At 35.5% G+C, this 15,966-nt stretch overlaps 1 protein-coding gene across 1 annotated transcript in view; it reads right to left on the bottom strand.

The window, feature by feature from the left end:
- The window catches only part of STAU2 (staufen double-stranded RNA binding protein 2), a 300,448-nt gene that overhangs the window by 162,073 nt on the left and 122,409 nt on the right, over nucleotides 1-15,966 (bottom strand). The window contains exon 11 of the mRNA XM_007453718.1: nucleotides 14,583-14,643. Within this exon, the coding sequence (XP_007453780.1) occupies nucleotides 14,583-14,643 (61 nt within the window). The remainder of the gene's footprint in view (nucleotides 1-14,582; nucleotides 14,644-15,966) is intronic.

Below are 15,966 nucleotides of genomic sequence, written 5' to 3'. Positions count from 1 at the left end.
GCCTGCCGATGCAGGGGACATGGGTTCGTGCCCTGGTCCGGGAGGATCCCACATGCCGCGGAGCGGCTGGGCCCGTGAGCCATGGCCGCTGAGCCGGCGCGTCTGGAGCCTGTGCTCCGCAATGGGAGAGGCCACAACAGTGAGAGGCCCGCGTAACACAAAAAAAAAAAAAAAAAATTAATCTAGACACAGACCTTACATCCTTCACAAAACTCATAGTAATATATGTAAAATGCAAAACTATAAAACTCTTAGAAGATAACATAGGACAAAATCTAGATGACCTTGGGTATGGTAATGCCTTTTCAGATATAACACCAAAGACAAGATCCATGAAAAACATAATTGATAAGCTGGACTTCATTAAAATTAAAAACTTCTGCTCTACGAAAGATATTATCAAGAGAATTAGAAGTCACAGACTGGAAGAAAATATTTGCAAAAGATACATTTAATAGGGGTATGGTAATGCCTTTTCAGATATAACACCAAAGACAAGATCCATGAAAAACATAATTGATAAGCTGGACTTCATTAAAATTAAAAACTTCTGCTCTACGAAAGATATTATCAAGAGAATTAGAAGTCACAGACTGGAAGAAAATATTTGCAAAAGATACATTTAATAGGGGCTTAAAAGACATGGAGGAACGTTAAATGCTTATCACCATGTGCAAGAAGCCAGTCTTAAAAGGTTACAGATCTGTGATTCCAACTACATGAGATCCTGGAAAAGGCGAAACTATGGAGACAATAAGAAAAACAGTGGTTGTCAGGGGTGAAGGGAGGTAGGGAGAGAGAAAAAGACAAAGTACAAAAGATTTTTAGGGCAGTGAAAATATTCTGTATGATACTGTAATGATGGATATATATCATTACACTTTTGCCCAAACCTATAAAATGTACCTAAGGTTCATTATGGACTTCGAGTGATCATGATATATCAATGTAGGTTCATCCTTTGTAAAAGAAAAAAAAAAAAGTACCACCTAGTGAGTTATGTTGATAATGTGAAAGGTTATGCACATATGGGGACAGGGTTTACATGAGAAATCTCTGCACCTCCCTCTCAATTTTGTTGTAAATCTAGAACTGCTCTTAAAAACTAAAATTTTTTTTAGAGTAGCAAAAAAAAAAATGTGTATTAGCACAAAATGTAACAAAGAAAAGATGACACAGTTCAGTGGTAAATGTGCTCCACTGAAGCCTTAGCTGTCAGAGTTCAAGTTGCAGATTGTCTCTTTACCTTGTTTCCTTCAACTGTAAAATGAATTAGACTAGAACCTGAAAATCTCTTTCAGCTCTAAAAGTCTATGAATCATCTTAACACAAACCAGAAAGCTTGGAATAAAACAATACACTTGAATAACATCACCCCAAAAGCCTGAGAGTGTTTTTAAAAACAGACTATTCATAAATTTTTTAAGTCTTAAGAAAAGTCATGTAAAGCAGATGGCTTTTTTGTTAAAACAAACACTGCACATGCTTCCTCAGCCACTTTAGTGTTTTTACATGATCCACCCAAATATCAAACTGGTATCTGAAACAATAGTTTGGGCAATTTCCACGTTATGAAACATCCTAAATGTTTTTTTTTTAAAGATTCTGGTACCTGATATATGAAACATTCTTTCAAGAAAATGCATACTTAATTTTAGTAGAATTTCTTTAAGAAAACATTATTCAAAATTTCCTTAATTATCAGCAAGTGATATATACAGAAATAAATATGTTGTCTAGTGACAAATGCAGACCTCAGAATCAGAAGACACAAGTTCAAGTTTTCACTACCTCTGAGTGTCCTCAGGCAAGTTATAAAATCACCTGAGCCTCAGTTTTCCTGTTTGTAAAATAAGCGATTGGATGTTCTCCAACCTTTTCACACTTAGGACTTTTGTCTTCTTTTTGTTCTATGCATACCATGTTTCAAGGATCTATCTTTCAGACAGACTGCATTTCTTTAGTAATAAATCATCTTCCTGTTCCTTCTACCAAACAGTGCCAATCTGAGATTCAGAACAGTCTGAGATATGAATTCAGACATACATTGTTCTAACCCAAAGCAAAGCAATCTTCTAAGAATGAATGCATTATTTCCATTAGGTTGTTGTAATACCAATAATGACACCTATTATTATATCAAGTGCAGCAACACCAAGCTGAGAACCACAAGTCTAGATGATATCTAAGACCATTAATACAGTGGGAAAAAAGTAAAAACACTTTTTTTTCATTTGTCCAAATATTAAACACTGACAATTTCAGGTACTGCACTATATGGTTCTATTTTTAAATAAAAAGCAATAGATTTTTTTTTCAAATTACACTTTTCATTTTTTAAAAGTTCCCCCTCCTTTTCTAATGGGGGGAAGGGGAGTAGTTAACCACGTTTATATTACAGATTGACTAGCTTTTCAAGAAGCAATTTCAACTTTTAAAAACTTCGTTGAAATCACCTATAAAACAAAAAATAGTACAATGCAGTTTACTTTCTGAATGAATGAATGAATGCTACACTGATCATACACAGACGTTTTAGGGAGACTGTCGCCACTGCCTTTCTGAACCTAACTGCCTTCAACCACACAGTTCCCTGCTGCTTCTTTTAGTGCTTTTAATTGGTACTTTGACTACCCTTGTTCCCCTCATCTCTCATGTCAAGGAGACTTTTACCTTCTCAATTACTTATAATGCATGTAGTATGTGCAGAAAGATCATAGACCAAGCATATCTTCTTTCACATTTGTTTTAAACAAAGTTTAAGTTTACTCACGTTAAAACAAAATACTCAATGATTAAAACTGCTGCACAAATAGTCAAATGAACAGAAGAGAATAGAAGGTCCAGAATAATACCAAATGCATACAGAATCTTAGTATAACAGTCAAGACTCAGTGCAATGGGGATTAAAGTTGGATCCAACTTTCAGTATAAATCCCAGAGGGATCAAAGATTTAAGGACAAAAAATAAAACTATAAAAGTTCCAGAAAGTAACTTAAAAGGATTTTATATAATCTCAGAATGGGGAAGGCATTATTAACTACGTTAAGATTACAAATACTATAAAAGATTATAAAAGAAAGGCCATTCAAATACATTAAAAAGAAAAACAAACTTTAAAAGAAAATTCCAGTTGGATAGGGAGGGTGGGAGGGAGATATGCAAGAGGGAGGAGATATGGGGATATATGTGTATGTATAGCTGATTCACTTTGTTATAAAGCAGAAACTAACACACCACTGTAAAGCAATTATACTCCAATAAAGATGTTTTAAAAAATGAAAAATATAAAAAAAAAGAAAATTCCACCATAAACAAAGAGAACAAGAAAAAATTAGCAAGTCATATTATAAAGGCACACACACAAACACACACACACACACACACACACACACACACACGCTCTTCTCAAGTAAGGAGAAAAAAAGACCAACAATCTAATTTTAAAATGAGCAACAGATATAACTATATCATTGACATAGTGTAGAAGTGAAAAAAAGTATAGAAATGACTCGTAAATGTACCAAAACTATACTCAATCCCACTCACAAAAGGAAAAATTCAAAATAAAACTACACAGAATACCATAGTTTAGCTATCAGATTGGCAAATGTCCAGAAGTTTGAGAGCACCCTGTTACTGAAGCTGTGGGGAAACAGGAAATCCCATAAACTGCCAGTAGGAATGTAAACTGGGAAATCTCTATTGAGCATAATCTGGCATCATTTATCAAAATTATAAGTGCACATATTCTTTGACTTAGTATTTCCACTTGTAAGAATTTATCCAACAAATACACTAGCACACATTTAAAAGGATGTATGTATGAGGTTTTATGCAGCAGTATTATTTATAATATAAAAATACAGTAAACAACTCAAATGCCCATCAGTTCAAAACTAGTTAAATAGGGCTTCCCTGGTGGCGCAGTGGTTGAGAGTCCGCCTGCCGATGCAGGGGACACGGGTTCGTGCCCCGGTCCGGGAAGATCCCACATGCCGCGGAGCGGCTGGGCCCGTGAGCCATGGCCGCTGAGCCTGCGCGTCCGGAGCCTGTGCTCGGCAACGGGAGAGGCCACAGCAGTGAGAGGCCCGCGTACAGCAAAAAAAAACTAGTTAAATAATAAAGTCCTACACATTATCCACATGGAAGGATCTTCAGGACATATTGTTGAGTGAAAAGAAAATTATATAACAATGTGTCTACAATGCTAGAGGATAAAATAATGCATATTTGAATTTGCTTCTATATGTATAAAAAGATTCTAGAGTAATATTAAAGAAACTAATCAAAAATTACTTGTTTGGGAGACAGGGTGGAAACTGTGCTAATGGGGACAAAAGCACAGGGAGATTTCTCATTTAAAATTTCTGCATTTAAAATTTTTATCCACTCAAAAGACTAAGTAAAAATAGAGGAGTAAAATAAATAAGATTAACAATATAGTGGAATTTGAACTGAAGTCCAATTAAACTCATCATTAAAATGAATTCAGAGGTACAAAAGTGATTTAAAATGTTTCTACTTCTACTAGATAGTTTGAAGGGCTCTCCACTCTTCCACTACAAAGCAAACAGTATTTCCTGTAAATCTGAATGTACACATACCTTGTAATTCATAGATTCCACTCCTAGGTATGTTCCCAGAAACTCTTACATATGTGCACCAGGAAACATGCTCAAAAATGTTCACAGTAATATTGTTTATGATAGCAAAATCCTGAAAATATCCCAAGTGGATTAATAGGAGAATAGATAAATCAATTATAGAATATGCACACAGTGGATGAAATAACTATATGTTAACAAAATAAATTAATCTTAAATTATAATTTGAAATGGGAGAAAATGTTCCAGAAAGTATACAGTATAATGTCATTTTTTCTAAAGTTAGAAAAGCAAAACTAAACAAATACTGTTAAGGACTCATACTTATTTGATAAAACTATATGAAATAAAGGGTGGGGTGACTATATATAAAATCCAGAGAGTGGTTACCTCAGGTGGGGAGAAGCAAGGTAGGCCAAGGGACAAGAAAGTGGTGAAGGTAACAACATTGGTAATGTTCTGGTCCTCAAATGCAGTAGTGGATTTGTAAGTGTTCATTTTATCATCATGCTTCATAACTTGTATGTGTTAAATTCATTATGTATCAAGTATTACCTATATTTTTTCTTTAAAAATAATACATGTTTAACATTTCTTGGCAAATTATAATATATTATATGGGAGTTATAAACCTCCATCTTTCTAGACAAGCTGATGAATGGGTACTTGCAAGAATTACCCTTATTTTATCCTATGTTTATTGTAGAATTTCTTCGATAACAGAGAAAATAATTTAGTAGTTCTTAATACTTCAGCTTTCAGTCTCTGGGAGACTTTCATCTGTGTGTCACTGCTCTGCTCTGTTTTGGTTATAAGAATATTAGTTTTAAACACCTTTGATCCCCGCAGGGCTCTGAGAATAAGGAGCACATATTTCAGATTTCCAAAACAAATTTCAGAAACTGAAATTTCATTCAAACTTTAGAAAACGACTCATTTTCTCCTCTTAAAAAAAGTCATAAAAGTCTCCCCAAGTGGACTTAGGTATTCAGTAACTACCTCCATAGCTGTTTAATATATATCATTTGTTTAAATTCAGCCAGATTGTGCAATTCAGGCCCAAGTTTGTTGTATCTGTCAGTGTTTTAAATATACTTCAGTTTTTTTCTGATTATAAACCTGTGTATGTTTATTATGGAAAAAACATTCTCTTATATTTTTCCATATCTTTTAGTTAAGCTTTAGAAAAAAATGGGCCTAAGCTCTGTATTCTTGTATTCTTCAGAAAGGCAGTGCTAATTCACAATCTTCTCAGCAGTAAGTGAGTACCTGTTTCTTCAATGGCTAGAATCATCATTTTTAAATTCTTGTCAATTATATAGATGCGAAATTATATAACATTTATTTCTAATCTGGACTTTCCTGATTGCTGAACAGTTTTCATTATTTAAGTTCGGTTTTTTTTTTTTTAAATGACTCCCTAAATCCTTCGGCCATTTTTCTATTGGGAAGTTACTTAACCTGTAGGTGTCCTTTGGGTATATTTAACCTGGTGCTTACATATGCTGCAAGTTATGCTTTCTGTTTGTCATTTGCCTTTTTATTTTCTTATGCTGTTCCCTGAATTCATTTTTAGTTTTTATGTATCTAAACCCATCTCTTTTTAAGTTATGATTTCATCCTTTGCTCTTATGCTTAAAAACACTGTCATACTGCAATCAATAAATGTATCCTAAAATGGTTCATATGGTTTCATTTTTTAAAAAACATGAGTCTGAAATCATTTTGTATGTAAAAATGTAAGTCAAACAAGTTTTTTAAATCATGAAAATTTTTAAATTCATTCTATCTTTCCTGAGAATATTTCACAAAGATACACTGTGTTAATCTGATTACAGGGACTTCCCTGGTGGTCCAGTGGCAAAGAATCCGCCTTGCAATGCAGGGGACACAGATTCAATCCCTGGTCAGGGAACTAAGATCCCACATGCCACGGGGTAACTAAGCCCGTGCGCCACAACTACTGAGTTTGTGCACATCAACTAGAGAGTCCGCATGCCGCAAACGACAGAGCCCACACGCTCTGGAGCCCGCTCACCACAACTAGAGAGAAGCCCGAGTGCCACAATGAAGAGCCCGTGTGCCTGCAACTAAGCCCCAACGCAACCTAAATAAATAAAATAAATAAATATTTTTAAAAATCTGATTAAAGACTTTCCTTCTAGTTTCAGATTATTTTTCCTTAAATGAATGGGCCCTTAACTACAAACTCAACTGGTATGCCTAAAACAAAAGCAAGCTTAACACTGTCTCTCATTCCCCTATTGAAATACCAATGGAATAAATCTAAACTAAGAAGGTAAAATACCATACTCAGAAAACTGTAAGACACTGGTGAAAAAAACTGAAGACAACACAGATGGAAAGATGGATTGGAAGAATTAATATTGTTAAAATGACCATACTACCCAAGGCAATCTACAGATCCAATGAAATCCCTATCCAAGTGCCAATGGCATTTTTCACAGAACTAGAACAAATAATTCTAAAATCTGTATGGAAACACAAAAGACCCTGAATAGCTAAAACAACCTTGACAGAGAACAAAGAACATGCTCCCTAATTTAAAACTATATTACAAAGCTACAGTAATCAAAACAGTATGGTGGTACTAGCACAAAAGCAGAAACAAAGACCAATGGAACAGAATAGACAGCGCAGAAATAAACCCACATACTCTGGTCAATTAATCTATGACAAAGGAGGCAAGAATATACAATGGAGAAAAGAGAGTCTCTTCAGTAAGTGGTGCTGGGAAAACTGGACACCTACATGTAAAAGAATGAAATCAGAACATTCTCTAACACCATATACAAAAATAAACTCAAATGAACTAAAGAGCTAAATCTACGAATGGAAAGCATAAAACTCCTAGAAGAAAACATAGGTGGAATACTCTTTGACATAAATTGTAGCAACATATTTTTGGATCTGTCTCCTAAAGCAAAGGAAATAAAAGCAAAAATAAACAAATGGGATCTGATTAAACTTAAAAGCTTTTGCACAGTGAAGGAAACCATTGACAAAATGAAAATACAAGCTATGGAATGGGAGAAAATATTTGAAAATGATATGACCGATAAGGGGTTAATATCCAAAGTATATAAACAGCTCATACAACTCAACATCAAAAAATAAACCCCATTTAAAAATGGGCAGAAGACCTGAAGACATTTTTCCAGAGAAGACATACAGATGGCCAATAGCCACATGAAAAGATGCTCAACATTGCTAATCATCAGAAAAATGCAAATTAAAAACAAAATGAGAGATCGCCTCACACCTGTCAGGATGACTATCATCAAAAAGACCACAAATAACAAATGTTGCTGAGGGTGTGGAGAAAAGGGAACCCTCCTGCACTGATGGTGGGAATGTAAATTGTTGCAGCCACTATGGAAAACAGTATGGAGGTTTCTCAAAAAAAATAAAAATAGAGCTACCATATGATCCAGGAATTTCACTCCTGGGGATTTATCTGAAAAAACTGAAAACACTAATTTGAAAAGATACATGCACCCTAATGTTCACAGCAGCACTGTTTATAACTGTCAAGATATGGAAGTAATCTAAGTGTCCATTAATAGATGAATGGATAAAGAAGATGTGGTATATACGTACAAAGGAACACTACTCAGCTATAAAAAACCATAAAATTTTGCCATCTGCAACAATGTGGATGGACGTACAGGGTATTACGCTAAGTGAAATGAGTCAGACAGAGAAACACAAATACTGTACGATATCACTTACATGTGGAATCTATAAAAATAAAACAAACTAGTGAATACAGCAAGAAGAAACAGACTCACAGATGTAGAGAATAAACTAGTGCTTACCAATGGGGAGAGGAAGAAGGGGAGAGGCAAGATAAGGGTAGGGGATTGAGAGGTAAAAACTACTATGTATAATACATAAATAAGCTACAAGGATATACTGTACAACACAGAATACAGCCGATATTTTATAATAACTGTAAGTGGAATATAACCTTTAAAAATTGTGAATCACCTGTACACCTGAAACTTATATAATATTGTACATCAACTATACTTCAATTTTTAAAAAAGACAACAAATAACAAGTGTTGGCAAGGATGTGGAGAAAAGAGAACTATCATGCACTGCTGGCGGGAATATAAATTGGTGCAGTCACTATGGAAAACAGTATGGAGATTCCTCAAAAAATTAAAAATAGAACTATGATGTAGCAATTCCACGCCTCAGTATTTATCTGAAGAAAATGAAAACACTAATTAGAAAAAAACGTATGTTCACCAACGTCTTACAGTTTTCCGAGTACAGGTCTTTTACCTCCTTGGTTAGATTTATTCCTAGGTATTTTTATTTCTTTGATGCAACTGTAAATGGGATTGTTTTTTCAATTGCTTTTTGTGACAGTTCATTGTTAGTGTACAGAAAAGCAACAGAATTTTGTACCCTGAAGACAATTTAACCTGGCACAGCTAACACCTAACTGTAAGTAGACAAAAAAAGTTGAAGTATATGTGCATTTAATTTTTGAAGTGGAAGATACTTTTTAAAATATTACAGTCATAAGAAACTGCTAACAGTTACAACTAAAAAAACAGTTTAAATGGTTTTGCAAGTGACTGTGATTGCAGAGCCTGGTTCCTGACTTGACTGCCTGCAGATTTAAAACGCGGACCTAATTTGTGCATGCTTCCCAGGCTTTCTTCATTGTACTGAATTTCACTGAATCCGTAGATTGACTTGATACATACAATGGAATATTACTCAGCCCTAAAAAGCAATGAAATCTTCCCATTTTCAACAAAACGGATGAACCTAGAGGGTATTATGCTAAGTGAAACAAACCAGACAGAGAACGACAAATACCGTATGACTTCACTTATATGTGGAAGTTAAAAACGAAACAAATGAACAAACATAACAAAACAAAAGAGTTATAGATACAGAGAACCAACAGGTAGTTGCTAGAGGGGGTTGGGGGAGGAAAGAAATAAATGAGGGAGATTAGGATGGTACAGACTTCCAGCTTCAAAATAAATGTGTCATGGGTATGAAATGTACAGTGTGGGGAATATAATCAATAACTATGTAATATCTTTGTATAGTGAAATCATAACTAGACTTACTGTGGTGCTCATTTTGAAATTTATAGAAATATTTAATGACTATGTTGTGTAACAGGAACTAACACAGTGTTGTAGGTCAATTATACTTCAAAAACAAACAAACAAACTCATAGAAAAAGAGATCAGATATGTGGCTACTAGAGGTGGGAGGTAAGGAAGGGGGAACTGGGTGAAGGCAGTCAAAAGGTACAAACTTCCAGTTATAAGTACTAGGCATGTAATGTGCAATATGATACATAGAATTAACACTGCTGGATGTTACAGATGAAAGTTGATGAGAGAGCAAATATTAGGATTTCTCATCATAAGGAAAAATATTTTTTTCTACTTCTTTAACTTTGTATGAGACGATAGATGTTCACTAAAATTACTGTGATAACCATTTCATGATGTAAGTCAAATCATTATGCCTGTACATCTTAAACTTATACAGTGCTATATGTCAATTATATCTCAATGAAACTGGAAGAAGAAAAAATAAAATAGAATGCTACAAGTCAGCTACACTCTTAGATTTTCAACGTAGTATTTAGATGTCTAAATAAATAATTAAGTTGAATCATTTGGCTCTGTATTTAAATCCTATTGGCTCCAACTAATTTAACTGTCATTACGAAGTGGCTTCTGTTATGGGAGCCCCAAAAGGGAACTGTTCAGGGAATTCTCCCGAAACACTTAAAGAATCTATTCATCTATTCTCTTAAAAGTACAGACTTCACCCACCCACCCCGCTCCAAAATGCAGAGGTTCTAAATACAGCACACAGCATAGGGGAAACAAGCATGCAATCTCTCTAATGTCATGTCACCGGGATGGTTTATCCTCCTGGTTTCAGGATATACAGAGTTTAATAATACATGGAGATAACATAAAAGTGACAAAAATTTTGATAAGTCAACTTCAATACTGAAAAGGTTATTAAGAATTCTTTCCCATCCCAAAAGTATTTGTCTTGGGTCATCTCTAATGAACCTTAGAAGAGCCAGCGTATTTCACAGGGGCTAAATAAAACTTTTTAAAAGGTTAACAGAAAAATATTTATGTGAAAAATGCCTCAGATCAATCTTTTAGTGGGTGGATTCGGCACATACCAGTGAATGCTTCTGAGCTTAGTCCAATTTCGAATTAAGCTAGAGTTTACCTTTAAGAAACAGTGAACCTGCTTTTAAGTAAAACCCTGTGTTAATAAGAAACATGGAATGTGAATACAAAAAAAAAAAAAGATTTTATCAACTGAACTGTATCTAAAAATTTTACAAAGTTTTCCATGAGCCGTCAGTAAGTCTTTAAAATGCATGATCTTTTAAAAAACTTGTTAGTCATTCAACTGTAAAAATCTAGCTTCTTACGTGTGTGCCAAGCATAAAATTGCCCCATGCTAAATTTAACACAAACCTCACATTACAGAGTTATGTGTTCTTGCACTTCAACATGACTATGACAGTGATTCACAGGGTGAAAATACACTGAGAATAGTCTACATTCTGCAATTCAGTGCAATGAAGAAAGGCTTGTGGAGCATGCAAAAATTAGGTCCATGTTTTAAATCTGCAGGCAATCAAGCCAGGAACCAGGCTCTGAAATCACAATCACTTGCAAAACCATTTAAACTATTTTTTTGTTGTAACTGTTAGCAGTTTCTTATGACTGTAATCTTTTAAAAAATATCTTCCACTTCAAAAATTAAATGCACATGTACATTAACTTTTTTTGTCTACTTACAGTTAGGTGCTAGCTGTGCCAGGTTAAAACTGTCTTCTTCCCCCTTTCCAATTCTGTAGTCTCTTCTTTTAATTTTTTTTTTGAAGATTTAATTTTTTTTTATTTTTGGCTGCGTTGGGTCTTCATTGCTGCATGCGGGCTTTCTCTAGTTGTGGTGAGCGGGGGCTACTGTTCGTTGCAGTGCGGGGGCTACTGTTCGTTGCAGTGCGTGGGCTACGCATTGCGGTGTCTTCTCTTGTTGCAGAGCACGGGCTCTAGGCATGTGGGCTTCAGTAGTTGGCAGCACACGGACTCAGTAGTTGTGGCACGCGGTCTCAGCAGTTGTAGCTCATGGGTTCTAGAGCGCAGTCTCAGTAGTTGTGGCACACGGGCTTAGTTGCTCCACGGCATGTGGGATCTTCCCAGACCAGGGATCGAACCTGTGTCCCCTGCACTGGCAGGCGGATTCTTATCCACTGTGCCATCAGGGAAGTCCTCTTCTTTTAATTTTTGTACACTGTGGTTCCAAGTTAATTTCATAATATTTATCCAAATAATTGTTGGCTAAAAATTTGTTCTTTTTAACTACAACTTGTGAAGTAACGTAAAGTTTAATCAAAAAAAAAAAAATGAAGAGAGTCACTTTATGATGACATTCTGTTTTCTACAAAGTAATATGTTACCTTTTCATATGTTATTCAAGGATGATTAATCACTTTACGAATGCTAGAAAAGTAAAGATACTCAACACTATAAACTGATATGTGTAACTCTTAACAGAGCACATTGAAAAATAAGATGTAAACTGAGTTGCTCAAGGTCAGACAATATGGCAGTGAGGCAGGCAGCTCTGGCAGTCTCTCAAATTCCTGTCTTCCCACATGTGCCGTACTGAGACCCCTGCTCTATCCCCTGCCTGCAAAACACTAACACAGGTATTGTCCACAGGACAGGAACCACCTAGGGCAGAATTTCAAACTTAAGGAACTGATTAAGTAGAAGAGAATTCAACCTAAACGTTATCATAATATATGAATTCATATTATTTTTTAGGTCACGGAGTCATCAGAGCAACCAACTTTTTCCTAAAGTTGTATTTAAGTAGCTACGAGCTGGCTCCAGAGGACCTGGGGGCTCCACTAGAGAGAACTAGCTCTAGGGAAGAGAAACAGTTAATTTTCAGAGCTGGGCTGCCCTCATTGTCTGTGGTAACCTGCAGGCCACTCACAGAAGAACCTTGTATCAGCTTTCTCACCTCCTCATACTGGGAAGGGGTGACGGATCATCCTCCTTTCAAATTCTCAGTTTGAGCTACTCTACTGTAGACCAGAGGAAGTCCTAGAGTGTTAACAGTTTGGTTAAATTTTGAGGGGGCTTCAAACAGCTTTATCACTTCTAACATTACGTTTAAAGCAAATCTTTTATGCATTCTTATACATTTCTCATCACTGAAACTCACTGGCCTCTTTGTGATATTTCTTCCCCTACTTGCAAAGGAGTTCCAAATCCCTTAGCAAATTATGAAAAAAATCAACAGACATAAAGATGAGGGTCAAAATATCACTGTTTAATGATGGGAGTTTGGAGGCTATCTACAATGTGCTTTCATGTTAAAACTATCAAGTTAACAACTATCTGACTTCCATATTCAAATGCATAATGTTTATGTTCTTTGAAAAAATATCTAATGCCAAAAGTAACTATTCAAATATAAACCATATATATTCTTTGGTTCACATGTACATGCAAAAACTCTGACAGATAGCAAGTATAAGAATGGAATTTTTGGCGAGCTTACACAGAATTATAGAATTTTTATTAAAAAAAATGAGAGAAGGCATGGAAGGAAATTAACATTCATTATGTGCTTACTAAGAAAGAGATACTGTGCTAAGTACTTTACATAAAACTGAGATCAACTGCATGTTTCTTACATTCCTTGACCAAGTAATTATAATCGTATATATTCAAACATCAAAGGAATTAAAAACAAACCCTCTGAGAATCCTGAACTGATTCCATTTTTTCTTTGGGCAATGTGCTAAGCCTATCACATTCATCATTCTTACATACAGAGACAAAAGGCCCAGAGTCATATTACATTATTTAAATTATTCCCAGAAAGTAACTCATGAATACTATTACCTCACTGAAATAGTCTCTCCAAGAGGCTAGTTTTGATGATCCAAGAATTCAATTCTCATAAGCTGCTTTGATAAGAGTTTGTTACAAATTTCATTATACATCAAGAGATGAGCTGCTAACGTGAAAGAATACTCTTCATTATGACGATTTACATATTTAAGCTAATTCAGCTTCTGAAGGTTATGAAGAAGAGAACTAGGGTTAGAAATGAGAGAGATCTGACTTCACTCGGGACTTCACTTCGACGGGGGTCTTCACTGGCTGGCTGTGCTGTTTTACCGATTTACAGTAAAACAGTCACTTCAGTGACAACAGATGCTTTTTGGGAAAGGTGGGGAGGAAATTAAGCAAAATATCTATGCTTCCAATGCATAACAGCTTGATCACGTACCTCTGAAAAAAGAAATAACCTGAAGGGGATTTTTAAATGTCTGATATACTATATTTGGAATAAAATTGTGAGCAATTTTATTCTTACATGTCTGATATTTCAATTAGTGACTTTAATAAAATATCAAAAATTCTAATGACTCAGCACAACCTGAAAAATGTGGGTATTACAATGTTAAATGAAACCCAGTACAAACTTTCGTCTACATTATAATTATGTAAAAGTGTGTGTGTGTGTGTGTGTGTGTGTGTACCTAAAAAGTAGAACTGTGAAAACAGTTGATGTTGGGTTATAATGGGCTGATAGATAATTGTTTTTCTTTCTTGATTCTTTTCTATTGTAATAATGTCACAACAAAAACAACTTATAAAAAAAGAACATCACTGCTTTATGGATAAAACAGTACTCCGTCTGCAATGACTGAACCATGTTAAAGATATGAGTACCTGTGTCTTCTGTCAGTTCCAGGAAAGCAAACACCACAACTTCCGTGCATCCCCCATTAATACTTAACGTGTCATCTCAGGTCCAAACAGACCCAGTAAATACCCAATGAGGGACAAGTCACTGAACCACTGATGAACACCAAGTGTAGTTAATATAAAAACAGAAACTTACTGTTATTTGTTGGCTCAGGAAACCCAGCCTTTGGACCACTCCATCCTTTGTTTTCCCCTGTCTGAAAGATTAAACCAATTGTTTAAGTCTGGGGAAAGAGACTCAAATTCAAAAAGAAAAAAGCTGACTAATCAATTAAGCAAGGGCAAAGGTTATTCTGCTCGTTCTCTCCACCTCTGACCCCAGAACCATGGACACAAGAATAACTAACATGAACAGTACCATGTATCCCTTTTCTACATTCGAATCTGTTTCTTATGTCTCCTGCTTTTATCTGTTTATTTAAATTTATAATTTAAGCCATCCATAAAGCCCCATATTTAGTATATGTATTATATTTATACAACATGGGCTCTACCAAGGTGGTGAAGAAGTGAATAATTCTTTTTCAAACAGTAGACAATAATCATCACAAGTGCCAAAGTGACTAAAGGGCTGCTTTATCACTTCTGAAGTCAAATTAACAATAGAAACATTACTATGTCTGTTCTGGACAAGTCCTGACAAGGGTCACTGAATATTGCTAATGACATGTGCAAAAAAATCGAAAACCAAACCCTAACTTTAAGTGAAATCTGGAATATCCTGGCTTTTCCCAGATGATTTGGTCAACGTCTAGTGTAAAATATATTCTGAGCTCAGATATTTTGAAGTAGTAAAGTATTTTAATCACATTATAAGTGACTTTAACTGGTTACATTCTCTTTTTGTGGAGCTGGTGTTATTAAGTACTCCAGGAGGGGAAAAGGCCTATTTCCTATTATAAGCAGTATGTATGTTATCAGACGTCAAAGATCAAATGGACAAATTAAATCCATATATAAACACAAACTACATTTCCAGCAAATAGTGTACAACTGTGAGAGGACGGAGGAGAAAACGTGTGTAAAGGCAGATACACATGGACGGCAAGGCCTGAGGAGACTCCCATACGCACGTTCTCTGAGAAGCACAAAACAGGACCACAGAATGAGATGAGAGCTGACGGAGGGGGTTATAAATCTGAGGGAAGTGTACACAGCAAGGAATAAGTCACTTCAGGGAAGGAAAGAGCTGGCTGATTAGAAGAATACAGATCCTCAGGCACCTGAGTGCTCAGCTGAAGTTGGTAATAATACATTCAGCACTTTATTTCTCCTTTTCTCTCCTCCTACTAATAACCAAAGTTACTTAAATGTTAGATTTTATTCCCTAAGCCTAATTTTTCACCTTCAACCGACTCCCAAGCCTGCTGCTCTCTGATTTCTACCCCAACACTCTAATGAAACTGCTTTTGTAAGGTTTCTGCTTAAACATGACACAGTGACCACAAAGAGTAATCTCTTCTCTCTCCCCAAACAACTCTAAATTGATAATCCAATAATCCATAAACTCTCTCTCTTTC

The sequence above is a fragment of the Lipotes vexillifer genome, unplaced genomic scaffold (genome assembly GCF_000442215.2).
Source record: "Lipotes vexillifer unplaced genomic scaffold, Lipotes_vexillifer_v1.1 scaffold35, whole genome shotgun sequence".
Taxonomy (NCBI): Eukaryota; Metazoa; Chordata; class Mammalia; order Artiodactyla; family Lipotidae; genus Lipotes; species Lipotes vexillifer.
This window is presented reverse-complemented; position numbering and strand designations above follow the sequence as displayed.